This window comes from Delphinus delphis, chromosome 8 (genome assembly GCF_949987515.2).
Source record: "Delphinus delphis chromosome 8, mDelDel1.2, whole genome shotgun sequence".
Classification (NCBI taxonomy): Eukaryota; Metazoa; Chordata; class Mammalia; order Artiodactyla; family Delphinidae; genus Delphinus; species Delphinus delphis.
The window spans coordinates 86,310,319-86,323,526 of record NC_082690.1 but is presented as its reverse complement, the minus strand read 5'-3'; the positions used below and the strand labels follow the sequence as shown (position 1 = coordinate 86,323,526).

The 13,208-nt window shown below is 53.3% G+C and overlaps 1 protein-coding gene across 2 annotated transcripts in view; it reads left to right on the top strand.

The window, feature by feature from the left end:
* Positions 1-13,208, top strand: part of ABTB2 (ankyrin repeat and BTB domain containing 2) — a 180,939-nt gene that overhangs the window by 151,392 nt on the left and 16,339 nt on the right. For both annotated transcript variants that reach the window (XM_060018682.1, XM_060018681.1), the window contains exons 4-5: positions 9,572-9,724; positions 11,071-11,236. In XM_060018682.1, coding sequence (XP_059874665.1) covers positions 9,572-9,724; positions 11,071-11,236 — 319 coding nt within the window. The remainder of the gene's footprint in view (positions 1-9,571; positions 9,725-11,070; positions 11,237-13,208) is intronic.

The following is a 13,208-nucleotide window of genomic DNA, read 5'->3' as shown; positions in this document are numbered from 1 at the left end:
TGGGCAGAGTGGGGCAGTGGGCGCACTGGGGCGACTCTTTTCTCCTTCACGCTCTGCCTCCCAGTTCTCCACCAGCCAGCAGGCTCAGAGCACTTGGCGTATAGCAGTTTGGTCTCGGGAAGGACCTCGGAATCTCTCTTTTTAGAGTCAGACAGATCGCCGTTGGCTAGCTATGTGACCTCAGACGTGTGTCCAAACCTCTCAAAGCCTTGGTTTCCACATTTGTAAAACACCCTTGCAGGGTGGCTGTGTTAGAGGGTGACGTTTTCAGAATGGCCTCTTACCTGGCACGTAGTAGGCCCTCAGCAAGTCTTAGCAATGTGGTTTTGCTGCTCAGAAGCCAGTGCCAGCATCTCCCCTGAGGCTGCAGTTGGGCCGTGGGTGCAGAAAGTAGGGTCAAGTGCTGGGAGCCTTTTCCTCTGGCTGGGTCAGAGTGTACCGCCGTCTCCAGCTCAGGTCAAAGCCACTAGCTGCCAGTCGGGAATCTCCTGCCAGGCCTCAAGAGCCCCATGCCTCTACCTCCTCCTGGAAGTTTCTGGAAACTCTTTACCTGACAGTGTGAATGGGTCACCTTTCTGCCTTAGACTGTGGGGGTGTGGGGAAGGCGGGTGCTGTGTGACAATACTCAGCTGAATCCGGACAGGAACACCTATTCAGAGACTGTAAATAAATGACCCCACCCCTGGCCCACTGCCCAGCAGCTGCCTGTTGGGTCAATGGAGCAGGAGAGCTAAGCCGTTGGGCCCTCCCAAGCTGACTTGCTGGCAGAGGCCAATCGCTGGTGGCAGTGCCCTCACCATGATTCTGAAAGTGTGTGTTCAAAAGAAGGGGTGTGTGTTTGAACAGGTTGGAGGCCCTTGACTGTCTGGCTTCCACAGGGTGAAAGAGCTGTGGTCTCTTGTCAGCCATCACAGACGCCGAGCCTGGGTGATTCTGAGTCTCTTGCATCTTCGTGCAGCAGTGAGCCCCGAAGGTAAGGTGCAGCCGCGAGGCCAAGGGAGCCACACCCCAGCCACGCGGAGAGAGGGAGGCCTGCTTTCACTGGGCTCCATTCCACTTGTGTGGGTAGCAGCGATGCTCTGGCCTGCTTTGCCAGCCGCCTGCCAGCTAGGCCGCCTGCCGGCCAGGCCGCCACACAGGGGAGCCTTGGCCTGAGAAATGGGCCAGATAGATGCCCTGGCCCTTGCAGCACTCAGAGCCCTCCCTGCTGTAGGGGGGAAGGTGGAGGGGCGGTGCCCGCATGCAGCCTCCAGTGAAATCTGTACCATCCCACCCACGTAAGAGGCCACCCTGGAGTCAGGCCCAGTTACCAAAGACAGATGGCCGTGTCCCCTCCATCGCGGCTCAAGGCCACATGGACGTCTGCCGAACCACACCTGCCGTCCCCTCCCTGAGACGGCTCCACGTGCCATCCTAGCTGCCCTCCCAGAAACCACCTTAGCCCCCGTCAGCCGAGCTCCCCCAGGAAGCTGTTCCTGGGTAGAAGATTCTCCTGCGGCACGCTTATCTTTTTATCAGGGAAATATTTTCTTTTTTTCTGAAGAGAACCATTTGTTAATACCCAAGCCAGCCCAAGCCTCCAAGAATGGAAGACGAAGCACTTCCCCATTTCAGGAGCTCACCTGCCTGACTTAGAGCTCGGGAGCCCTGCAGAGAGTCCTGGAGTAAGAGCGGACCCCTGAGAACATGTTAGCAGCCAGAAGGCTTTGCCTCTAGGAGTGAGAAACGTTCTATGCATTTCTGTTCTTTTTTTTTTTGGCCATACCGCGCAGCTTGCAGGATCTTAGTTCCCCAACCAGGGATTGAACCCAGGCCCTCGGCAGTGAGAGCGCAGAGCCCTAACCACTGGACCGCCAGGGAATTCCCTGGGCTATGCATTTCTGAATTCAAAGGTTGAGTTTCTAACATGGGCTTCTGTGCTGGGGGATGGGCAGCATCAGTAAGTAAAACAGTCTCTGCCTTCAGAGAAATTATAGCCCGAGGGGAAAGCAGACACAAAGAATGCGAACAAACAAAATGATACCAAATGGGCAAAGTGCTGTGAGGGTGCGGTGCTGAGGACAGAATGGGGACCAGGCTCAGGGCGGGTGGGCAGAGAGGGAGGGCCTCCCACTGCCTGGAGGAGACCCATGAGCCAGGCAAGGTGCCTTACCCCAGTGCCTGATGCCAGGGTGACCAGGTGTTTGTGTCTGCCTGAGACACTTCTCATGTATGCCTGCTGTCCCGGTGTTGTGGGCAGCAGCACTCCTTTTCCCTCTCAGAAGTGGTCTAGTCCCCAGGATGTCCAGGTCCAGAAAAATGGAAAGCCAGGGCCAGCTTACTAAGCTAAGTGGCAGTGGAGTACACCATTTGGGAGCTTGGACATGGGGGGTACCCCGCCTGGGACCGCATCCCAGCTCTGCCACTTACTAGGTGCGTGACCTGGAGCACGTTACTTTACCTCTCCAGCCCTCAGTTTCTCCATGCGTACAATGGGGATAATAATAGTACCTGTTTCATAAAGTAGATACGAGGATGAAATAAGTCAATAGATATAAAGGGCTTAAAACAATGCCACGTGTTTAGCAAATGCTCTGTACATGTTAGTTGTTTGTGTTTCCCAGTTATTCCTGGATGCCTCAGAGCCAGGCCAGGATGCCCCGATTGTTACCCAATTGGCCTCCCATCCCACAGCTCACGTTTCGGTTCCCTGACGGGCAGCCAATGGGAAGAGGCAGGGAAATGGTTCACAGCTAATCATGACTTGGTTGTAATCTAAATTTATATCCATATGCATATCTGAGCAACTGGAGGTTTTTCTAGTGCCTCTAATCTGTACCAGATGGGTTTTAATAAGAAAAGTGTATTTCCCAGAAGAAAGTCCTAAGCCCTGCCTCTAACAGAAGTCACCTGACCCCACGTGGGGATTCTGCCAGGGGTCAGCTGCAGGGTCTGAGGCAGCGGGGCTGCCAGAGGAGATAGGCCCCGGGGTCAGAAGAGAGATGCCTGCCCGGCTCTGACTCCAAGCTGAGCCAAACCATTCTGGTTTACCAAGCAATTCTAGAAAAAGAATTAGTCCAAGATGTGAACCAGACTAGAATCGCTTCCTTTGTACTGGGAGTGGAATCTGACTTCATTTGGGACAATGTTGGTTTCATTCTCCATGGATGTTTTGGCTTGGTGTTCGGCCACCGTGGCCCTCCAGAAGTCTTGGGGGACCTGTGGTGAGGGCCTCAGAGCTGGCAGAGCAGAGCCGACCTTGACCTTCCTAGAGCAGTCTCTGCTTGAAGAGCTGTCGCTTGATTGGGAAAAGCTTGGCATCTTCTCAGGTTCCTGACAGTGCCACTTGCCAGCTCCCAGCCCAGGCGGCACAGCAGGGTAGGGCGTGGAAGCGGCGTGCTTCCCAGCAAGGTCCCTGAGAACGATGGATTCGGGGGGAAGGTCACCCCATTCAACGCCAGTGCTCAGCAGTGATTCCCACTGAAGGTGGGGCAGAGTCGGTGCAAGAATTGAGGGCTGAGGGTGGGAGACATTCTGGCCACCCCCTCCCTTGACCATCACCTGCAGCTGTGTAGCTGGTCCCTGTGAGAATCCTCTCCTAGACTAAGGATGCTAACAGGCAGGGTGGACTCTAAGGCAACATGGGCCTCCCCAGACCCTCCCAGCCAGGCCCGCGCCCCAGAGTCCTGTGTCCTCCCAGCCAACAGTGGAAGTTAAGAAACCACTGCCCGGTTTCCCAGGGCTGAGCTCAGGCCGGGTCTCGAGGCCCTGCCCAGCCAGTGGGCACCTCCCAGATCTGCCTGCCTGAGTATTTGAACCCAGTCCTCGTGGGTGGGCGCAGAGAGGACATAACCTGCTGGCCCCAGACTTGTCCTGCCAGTTGGGGACAGAGGCACAAGGCCTTCTCACGCCTGGGCCTCCAGTTCCAGGCTTGTGCCCCATCTACCAACCTGACTCTCTCCCTAAGGCCCTGCCCACCTCAAGGAAGAACAGAGCCTGCTTTGAGCTGGAAATTGGAGGCGTTTCCTGTTTCATGTTGTTAAGACACTGCTTATAGGACTGTAATCCCAATCAATCATATGCATGCTGAGTGGGGCAGAGGTTTTTGTTTTTCCCCAGGCTGTAGGGACCTCTTAAAACCAAGGCCTTAAGAAGTTTATTCTCTTTCACTTTTTTAACAGGCAAAAATGGCTTTTGCAGGCCTGGTCCTATTGAAGGACCTTGTGAACCCATTGGCTTGATATTCTCAGGCTCATCTGTATGATTAATTTAAAGAGAGAGGAAGAGAAACTGAGTCATGACACATGGGGCTGGGCCCCCTGTTGCTGCTAAAGGGCTCTGTGACCTTGGGTGAGATGCTCGGCCTCCCCGGGTCTCTATTTCCTCCTCTTCACCCCGCTTCCTGTTAAAGACCCGTTTTCTTTGGTGTATTTTACACCTCCCCCCACGTGACATTAGTTGCTATTTTATGCACACAAAGACAAATGCTCCAGTCGGTGACCCTTTTAAGTGGCTTTGTTTGTCACGGTAGCAGCCTGACCGGATGCGGATGTGCTTGCGTGCTTGCGTGCGTGCGTGCGTGTGTGTGTGTGTGTGTGTGTGTGTGTGTGTGTGTGTGGTGTTTCTGAGGTTGGTTAGGCCGCCAATGGCATTTAGGGGCGGCAGGTCCCTCACAGTCATCCCGTGCGCACCCGGTCACCACCTTGCATGTTTCTGACCCCATGGCCCCTGGGTCTGTGTTGTCGTTGTCCCTTCCCCTCTTCAAGGTTCTTGACAGCCGAGGCCAAGTGTCTGCACGGCCAGAAACGGTCTCCAGAGCACACTCCACTTAGCGGTTGTGTTTGTTGCTCTGTTTTATGAGTGGGTGGTGGGCAGCTCGCTGGCAGGCTTTTGCAAGCTTTACATGTTTATACTTGCTGGAGGGTTGGGGTGTGTGGAGAGGGAATTGGCTGGACTTGAAGAAGGCTGGAGCTGAGGCATTTAATAGGACCAGATTCCTATAGCCTTTTCTGCTATTATGTATTTTCTCTATCAACAGACACTAAAATGGTAGTAATAGTTAACCTTTACCAAGAACTTACCATGTGCCAGATGCTGTGCTAAGCCCTTTATGTACATAACTTCTGACCGTCTTGTGAGGTGGTCCTGTTATTTATACCCATTTTGCTGATGGGGCAGCTGAGGCTAAGGGAGATAAAATAACTTGCACAGGATCACAGTTTAATTCGTTGGGAGTGCAATGGATTGCAGCCTAGGGCTGTCTCCCACCAGAGTCTATGCTCTTGACCTCGGTATAGTAGGTACAGCTGTTGTCATGTGGAGGCTGTGAAATGACAGCAAAAGGGTTTCTCATGATGGAAAATGTCTAGAAACCACTGACTTAACGCCATCTTTAAAAGAAAAACAGGCCCAAAGAAGGTAGTGATCTGCCCAAGGTTACAGAGCCAGTTCGGCTGCTTCCTAAAACTAGGGCTGTCTCCCAGGGAGGATTCAGTGTGGGATCCTCAGGTCCTTAGGCCGGGAGCACGCACATAAAACACACACCATTCTAGAACTGGCTGGACTGGGACAGAATCCCAGCCCCACGCCTGAGAGCAGCCTTGCCTCAGGGATCGACTACATTTGTCTAAGGCAGTGGTTCTCAATGAGACTTCTCAGAGTCCACAGGGTCAAAATTATATTCACAATAATAAGGTGTTATTTGCCTTCTCACTCATTTTCTCACAAGTTTCCAGGGAGTCTTCCAGAAGCTGTGTGACAGGTGAGCATAGTGTCACTCTGATGGCTGACGGGATATGAGTTTGTGTATTCAGATGTCTGAAGTCTCTGTTTTAATTTCTGATACAATAATTAGCGCTAGAACAATACACATAAATAAAAGCTCTTTGGGGGCCTCAGTAATTTGTAAGAGTACAAAGGGCATCCTGAGGCCAAAGTGCTTGAGAACCGCTGTTCCGTGGTGCCAGACCCAGCAAAGGGGGAGGTCAGTGGCTTGCAGCCACACTCAGCCTAGGGAAAGGGCAAGAAGAGGGAAACAGGCTTTTTTCTCTGCGAGGGAACCAAGCAGAGAGACCCTGGGGATGACGCATACTCAGTCATTCCCAGCTTTGCTCCTCTAGAGCCTTTTCACTCCACAGTCAGGATGCAGCCGTGGCCGGTACAGATGGGAGTTTTTATAGGGATTTTCCAGAATGTCCAGTAATGCAGGCCAGTTTCTCAGCATACCCAGTGGGCTAGATGAAATTACCAGAAAGGAAATAGTAGCCTGGAACCCACAGGCCAAGGGAAGGATGTTACTGAGAAAGTCCATGAATTGCTTATCATTTTACCTTCCCATGGGCCGCAGGTCAGGGAGGTGGGTAGACCAAGGAGAAAGGCCTGAAGGGGTCATTTGGGGGGCTGCAATGGCCTTGTTTGTGGACAGGTGGGCACCAGCCACCACCCCAGAGGCAGAGTGACAATGTTAACCCTGAAGGATTTTTGTATGTTGAAGAATATTAATCAGTGTGCAATTCAGGAAACAGAAAACACATCAGGTGTTTTAAACAGGAAGGGATTTAATGCAGGGAATTTGGTGCCAAAAGAATCATTGGAAGGACTCAAGGAGTAGGTTCAAGGCTGAACCTCCAGGAATGACTCCAAGGACAATACAGAACTTGCTATCAGGGTGGCTACTCCCTCGGAGATAACCCTGGGAACTGCAATTCAGGATTGAAGCTGGAGCCAAGAAGCTTCTGCCATTGCCTTCAGTAGCAGTACTGCTGCCTCTGGAGCACTCAGGAAGCTGGGAAATGGACACCGGAATGCTCTGTAGGGGGAAAAAAATCCCTCCTGTTTTATGAGTTGGCTTGCTAGCAGAAACAAGCAAAGGGGACACAAAGGCGGCCTCCGCCTCACATCCATTTACCAGATCTCGTGCAGCTTCGTCTTAATGGTGAAGCCTAATTTGCAAAGAAGTCTGGGAAATGTAGTTTTCAGTTTTCCACGTCTTCAGCTAAGATGGTAGAATGGAGGCTGAATGAACCCATCCCCAGTATCTGCCCACCTGTTATCAACACTGCGTCTTTTCTTGTGCCGAGTTATAAGAGGCACAAGGCGGGAGAATGAATCATGACACCATCTGATTAGACTTCATGGTTTCCTGAGTTCCCTCTTGGATTTCCCGTAGTGCAGCTGGGAGATGCTGCTTAGAGCGTTCGCGGCCACACGCGGCTCTTTGTCTTGGCCGTTGGCCACAATAGGGAAGAATGGCTGGCAAATCCACGAACCGTCTTTTTGTTCACCCTTCAGTCTCCAGTGCTGGTGGTTTAGATAAAACCTTCCCCTTGGGTCGGAAGGACTGACATGTAGAAGTATGTCTCTGAGCTTGCCTTGTAGCATTGGAGTGTAAGAATTATAAAATTCCAAACTAACATTTGGGGGGAATTCAAATGGGCATTCACAATTAAAGAAGATCTTGGAAACGGGAGTAATTCACAAAGGGATTGTTGTTCCTTCCTGGATTCTACAAGCTCCCCCCCCACCATAGGGTCCTGGCTTCCCACTCTAACGGGTCCACGTTGTGACTCTGAAAAGTATATGCCATTCTCTTCTGGGCAGAAACAGGACTCGGTCCAGAACTGATAACTTGGATGCATTATGCCACATTCCTGATGCTTGGCCATCCTTGCAGTCATTCGGTTTATTGAGGATCTGTTGTGTCTAGGACCTGCGCTGGGTACATTTTAGAGAACCAGAGATGAGGAAGGCATCGTTCTTGTCCTGAAGAGGAATAATCTAGTCAGGAAGATGAGACGCATTCATTCTGGAATAGAATTGTAAGGGATCTTGGAGAAGGAAGAGATTATTTTCTTTGGAAAAGGGATGTGGGAAGGCTTCTAGAAAGAAGTGGCATTGGAACTAAGCCTTGAGGATCAATAGGATCTGGATGGGCAGAGGTGAGAGCTGGTTTGTTCTTGTGGTGGTGGGAACGGGCAGGGTGGGCTTGAGAACCACGAATGCCTGACGGTCAGGTGTGTCCTGATGAAAGGTGTGAGCCAGGCTTGGAAAGTAAGTTGAGTGAGGTTCTGGGCATCCTTGAAGGCCAAGGCTACAAGGCTTTCCCAGCCTGTGGCCGCCTTGTCACCATAGCGATTGGTACACTCAGTGCATCAGTGAAATGACTCTAACCTAGAAATATTTTCAGAAATGACAGAACCAGGACATCAAAATAATTTCCAAATGAACCACGTTCAAGAATCCCATCCGATTCTCTTTATAAATAAAGAAAGAAAGAAGTGAAAGCATCCTTTGCCCTCAAGAAGAGAAGCTTTGCAAACTTTGAAGTGACCTAAGCTTTTGAGATCTGAGATCAGCCATGTGAGGGCATCTTGAGGTGACTCCCCGCAGTTGATTTACTCAGGAGCTGAGGGGAGAGGATGGAGGTCGTCTTCCTGGACAGAGTACCTCTTTGCGTGTCTAGGGGAAAGATGGCAACAGCACAAGGCCTAACGCACAAGGATCCCAGGGTATCAGATGAAGTGGGGTGTGGAGGGGGCATGGGGGGCGGTAGGCATGAAGCCAAGACGGGCAGTCGGGGCCCCTCCACAGCATGGGGCCTGCTGGGCTGTGGAGTGGTCTTCCGAGGTCTTCACCGTGGGGGATGGGCCGGAATGGGCGGAGGACCAGAGTCAAGCTTGGTGGGGTAGGGACGGCAGGGCCTGGGGCGGGGAGGGACCGGCCCTGAGCGGCAGGACCATGGTATTGCTCAGCACCAGGGGGCACTAGTCGCTGTCCTGTGAATGGTGCCCCCTGCTGGCACCCAGAATGCCTGTGACCGGTACCCCCTGAGTTTGTAGCTCAGAGGCCTTGCTGGACCAACCGCCTCTCCCTGCCTCCTCCTAGCTGCCCCACGCCGTGGCCATGGGTTCTGGGTGTGACATAGGTCCTGGGACAGGTCCTCCCTGGAGGACCTCGGGCGCCAGCCTGGGGCCACCCTGCCTGCCACAGGAAGTGACGTAGGCCCACCTCAGCCCGGGGCTCAGTTGAGGAGGGAGTGGCTGTCAACCACACACAGGTAGTGTGCCATGTGTCGTCTCACGTGGCCTCACGATGATCCTGAGAAGTGGGGACTGCCCCATCTCACAAGTGAAGAAGAAAACAGCCTCGGGGTGTGGTCTGTGGTGATGAAGGGCACAGCTGGGTTTGGAGCCTGGGTCTGTTCGACTCCTTCCTCTGCACCCCAGCACCCAGAAGGCAGGCATCCTCTCCCCTCTGCAGAGAGGGAGACCCCGTCTGAATTCTGTGGAGGGGACAGGAGTCCCCAGTTCCACATGCTGGCAAGCCCCTTCCTTGATGGGCCACCTAAGGCCCTCAGGCTCTGCTCGTGGCCCACGACAGGGGTTCCTTCCGAGTCCTGACTGAGTTCCTGTAGAATGGGGCAGATCGCGCTCTCCATGAGAAGAGTCAGGCCCCCTCCACCTCCCACAGCCGGAAGGCTGCAGGGGACCCAGCCTCCGCAGCTGTCCTGAGAGTGGGTGCCGAAGGGGGTCCCCTTCTGTGCTTCAGGGAGCAGACCGCCCAGGCCTGACCCCCTCTCTCTGCTGCCTCCCAGGCCCTTCATGCTGCTGCCGCCGCTGATGGAGTGGATGCGTGTGGCCATCACCTACGCGGAGCACCGCCGCAGCCTCACCGTGGACAGCGGCGACATCCGGCAGGCGGCGCGGCTGCTGCTGCCCGGCCTGGACTGTGAGCCCCGGCAGCTCAAGTACGGAACCAGGGAGGCGGGGGGTGCGGGGGGGCGTCTCCATGCCCAGCCCCCGGTCAGCCCTCTGCTCCCTCCTCCTCCTGGGTCGGGAGCGGGCAGCAGGCAGGGGCTGCAGGCGGTCCGCTCGAGCTGCGCTAAGGTGCTCTCTGCACAAGCGCACCTGTCGGAACTGATGTGTTCTGGACCTTGGCTGCTCTCGGGTGCATCCTCTGCAGCCACGGGTCGGGCCCGCAGGGCAGACTCCCATTTGGATTTGGGTGGGAGAGCTTTCGCAGTCTGACTCTTCGGGCCATTTGGGGGTATGCAGCAGAAGTGGGCCTCCTTCCTGCGGTTACCACCATTTTCTGGAGCACTTTCTAGGTGCAGACCGGCTCTGAGCCCTTCCTTTTTACGTGCACTTTCTCAGTCCTCGTGACAACCTCAGAGAAGAAGGGGCTTTAATGCTCATGTTTCAGATGGAGAAGCTGATGGTCAGGGGGAACAGTAACTTGCCCAGAGATACTCAGCTAGCAACGTGGCCATGCCCGAATTTGAACCCAGGCCCGTATGGCCCCAAGCCTGGGCTCTTAGTTACCTTCCCAATGTGCCTCTCTTGTATTGGACTGGCCTCCTGAAGTTGTTTCAGAGAAGCGTTCCCCTGGCCATGCTTGACCTGGAAGAGCCTTGCTTTTTTTTTTTTTTTTTGTCTTCTGTCTCCATTGCAAATGCCAGGACGTCGTTCTGTGGCATGTACTTTTTACTCTTTGGCATAATCACGACTCCAGGCTGAAGCCACCTGTTGGAAGCCTGTGGGCCCTCTGCAGACGCAGGTTTTATCTGTGACTCTCCTTGGTAGGATGGCTTGGCTGCAATGGGAGTCTGGGCCACTCTCTGCTGTCTCTTTGTTGCTTCGGGGCCTCACCAGGAAGCACTGAGGGGAGAGGATGGAGAGGCAAGAACTGGAGCTTGGCCTCTATGACTGAGAGAGTGAGAGTGCGCCCTTCTCTGTGCAGAAACTATACAGCCAAGAGCTGTGGCCCAAGGCCCAAAAGCTGGAGCTTCTTCCTCCTCAGAGCAGTCCCCTGAGAGATTATGTTAGATGGGAACCTTGTCTCTGACAACTGACAGCTCCCAAGAGCTCAGAGCATGTCTTTAACGTGTTTGTAGAACAGCCGACTTATGTGCTCTTCCTGTCACCGAGCGTGACAAGGCCAGTCACTGCCGATTAGATAGTAATTCCCAGTCCTCCCCCCCCAACCTCATCCTCACACCACACATCAGCCCAGAACAGTTGTGTCACCTCTCATAGGGAGGCCATGTCCTAGCAGGAAGAGCCATGCTCACACACCCCGGTCTCTTTTGCGCAGACCCGAATGCTGTTTCAGTTCCTTCCGGAGGCTGGATGCCCCAGCGGCTACTGAAAAATTCAACCAGGACCTGGGTTTCCGCATGCTCAACTGCGGGAGGACAGACCTCATCAGCCAGGCGATCGAGGCCCTGGGTCCCGACGGGGTGAACACCATGGATGACCAGGTGCGTTCTGAGCGCTCCGCCAGCCAGGCTCAGGACCAGAGTCCACAGGGGTTCGTGACCTCTGGAGCCGGTGGCACAGTCCCTTCTGTCCCAAACCTGAGACCCGCCCACTCAGCTCTGTGCTCTAAGAGGTGGGCTGCTTCCTGAATCGTGCCCTGCCATCCAGGTACAATGTCAACTCAGAGACTTCCCTAACACCCCTTGGAAATCCTTTGTAACAGGGATTCTGCTTCCCCTCACTGGAAGGCTGGAGGTTGCCCCGTAGGGTGCAGGGCTGGGAAAGAGTCCAGAGGAGTCAGCTTGATAGCGAGCTCTAGATCATAATCACTGAGACTTGTATTGGGAGCATCCTGTGTGCCTGCCACGTTCCAGGCCTGTAGAAATCCTTGCCTTCGTGAGTTAGCATTAGAGGAGACAGATACTGAGAAACACACACACACACACACAAACACACGAGTATGTTAGTGAAAAGTGCTAAGGCATTAAATGAAGCCAGAAAAGGGGAGAGGAAGTGTTGGAGGCAATTAACAATTTTAGGTAGAATTTAACTTGACTTTTTGGGCTTGCTTTGTTTTTTGTTTTTGCTGTGAATAGCTAACGTTTATATAGCACTCACTGTGTTCCAGGCATTGCTCTAAGCACTTTGCACAGAGGAACTCATTTAATCTTGACCACAGCCCTACGATGTAGGTATCATCCCCATTTTATAGATAAGGAAACTGAGGTACAGAGGTCACACAACTAGTAAGGAGCAGAGCTGGGATTAGAAGAACCCAAGTGGTCCAACCCCAGGCTCTTCACCACTGTGGAAGATGCAGTTTGTGTATTCGATGTAGTTTTGTGAGCTCTGCAATATATAGGTAATGGATTTCCTATATGGGTTTAGAAACCCACACAGAAGCATGAGGGAAGTTAAATGACAGCTGAAGGGTCACATAGCCCTCTCGGATGAGATGACAGCATGGTGGAGAGCATGATGAGGTGCCTGGCAAACCCAAGCCAGAGTGGACTTTGACAGGTCGGGCTTGAGCAGCCAGGGAAGGCTTTCTCCTGGGGGATCTGGGCCAAGCTGGAGTGAGGGGTGGTGGGATGCAATGGAGAGGAGTGGGGAAGGCATTCCAGGGAAAGGAGATGCTGGGGGCAGGAGCGTCGGGGCGGGACAGTCGGGCGCGTGCTAGGACAGGTATGCTGCAGCCGAGCTCAGGGAGGCGACAGGCTGGGTCCTGGGATCTCCCCGAGGTGCCTCTGTCAATGCAGGCTATGGGGCTTTCATCCTGGGGGGTCATCATCTTCCTCCAGCAGTGCAGTGGGGAAGCCCATGGACACTAGCTTCAGACAGACCTGGAGTTTAGCCCTCCTGTCATAGCTGTGGCAGCTTGGACAAGCACCCCTCTGAGCCTGTCCCCTCACCTCTAAGATGTGGGAATAAAGTACCCGCCCCATAGGGTTATCGTGAGGCTTTCACATCAGGCACATAGTAGATGCTCAATAAAGGTCCATCCAGTTTTGTGTTGTTGATACGGTGATGATCATCCCTGAAATCTGTTAATCAGCCTCTTTTGATTTGGCCTCTTTAGGTGCCTGCAGTGGGGAGGGGCCAACACAAAAAAAGCAGTTTCTCCTTAGAAGGCTTGTAGCCTGGTTTACACTCCGAATCATGTTCAGATGTGTGGAGAAAAAAGAAGTCAAGCATGTGCCAAGGGGAATAAAACAAAGCCAGATTCTCACTCGGTGGCAGCGGGCTTTTCTCTAAATGTTCGGTCCTGTTTGTTCCCTCAGCCTCAGTGTCTGCAGAACGATCTGTGGGTAAAAAGGCCTCTCACCCGTGATTAATCTCGGGCCATTTCTTTATCTCTGGGCACTAGGCAAGGATTTATGAGGTAAGGAGATCTTGTCTACACACAGATAACCTAATAAGTAACATCGTGGGGCTCCAGACAAACGCTTGCCAGCATCCAGCTGTGGAATAACA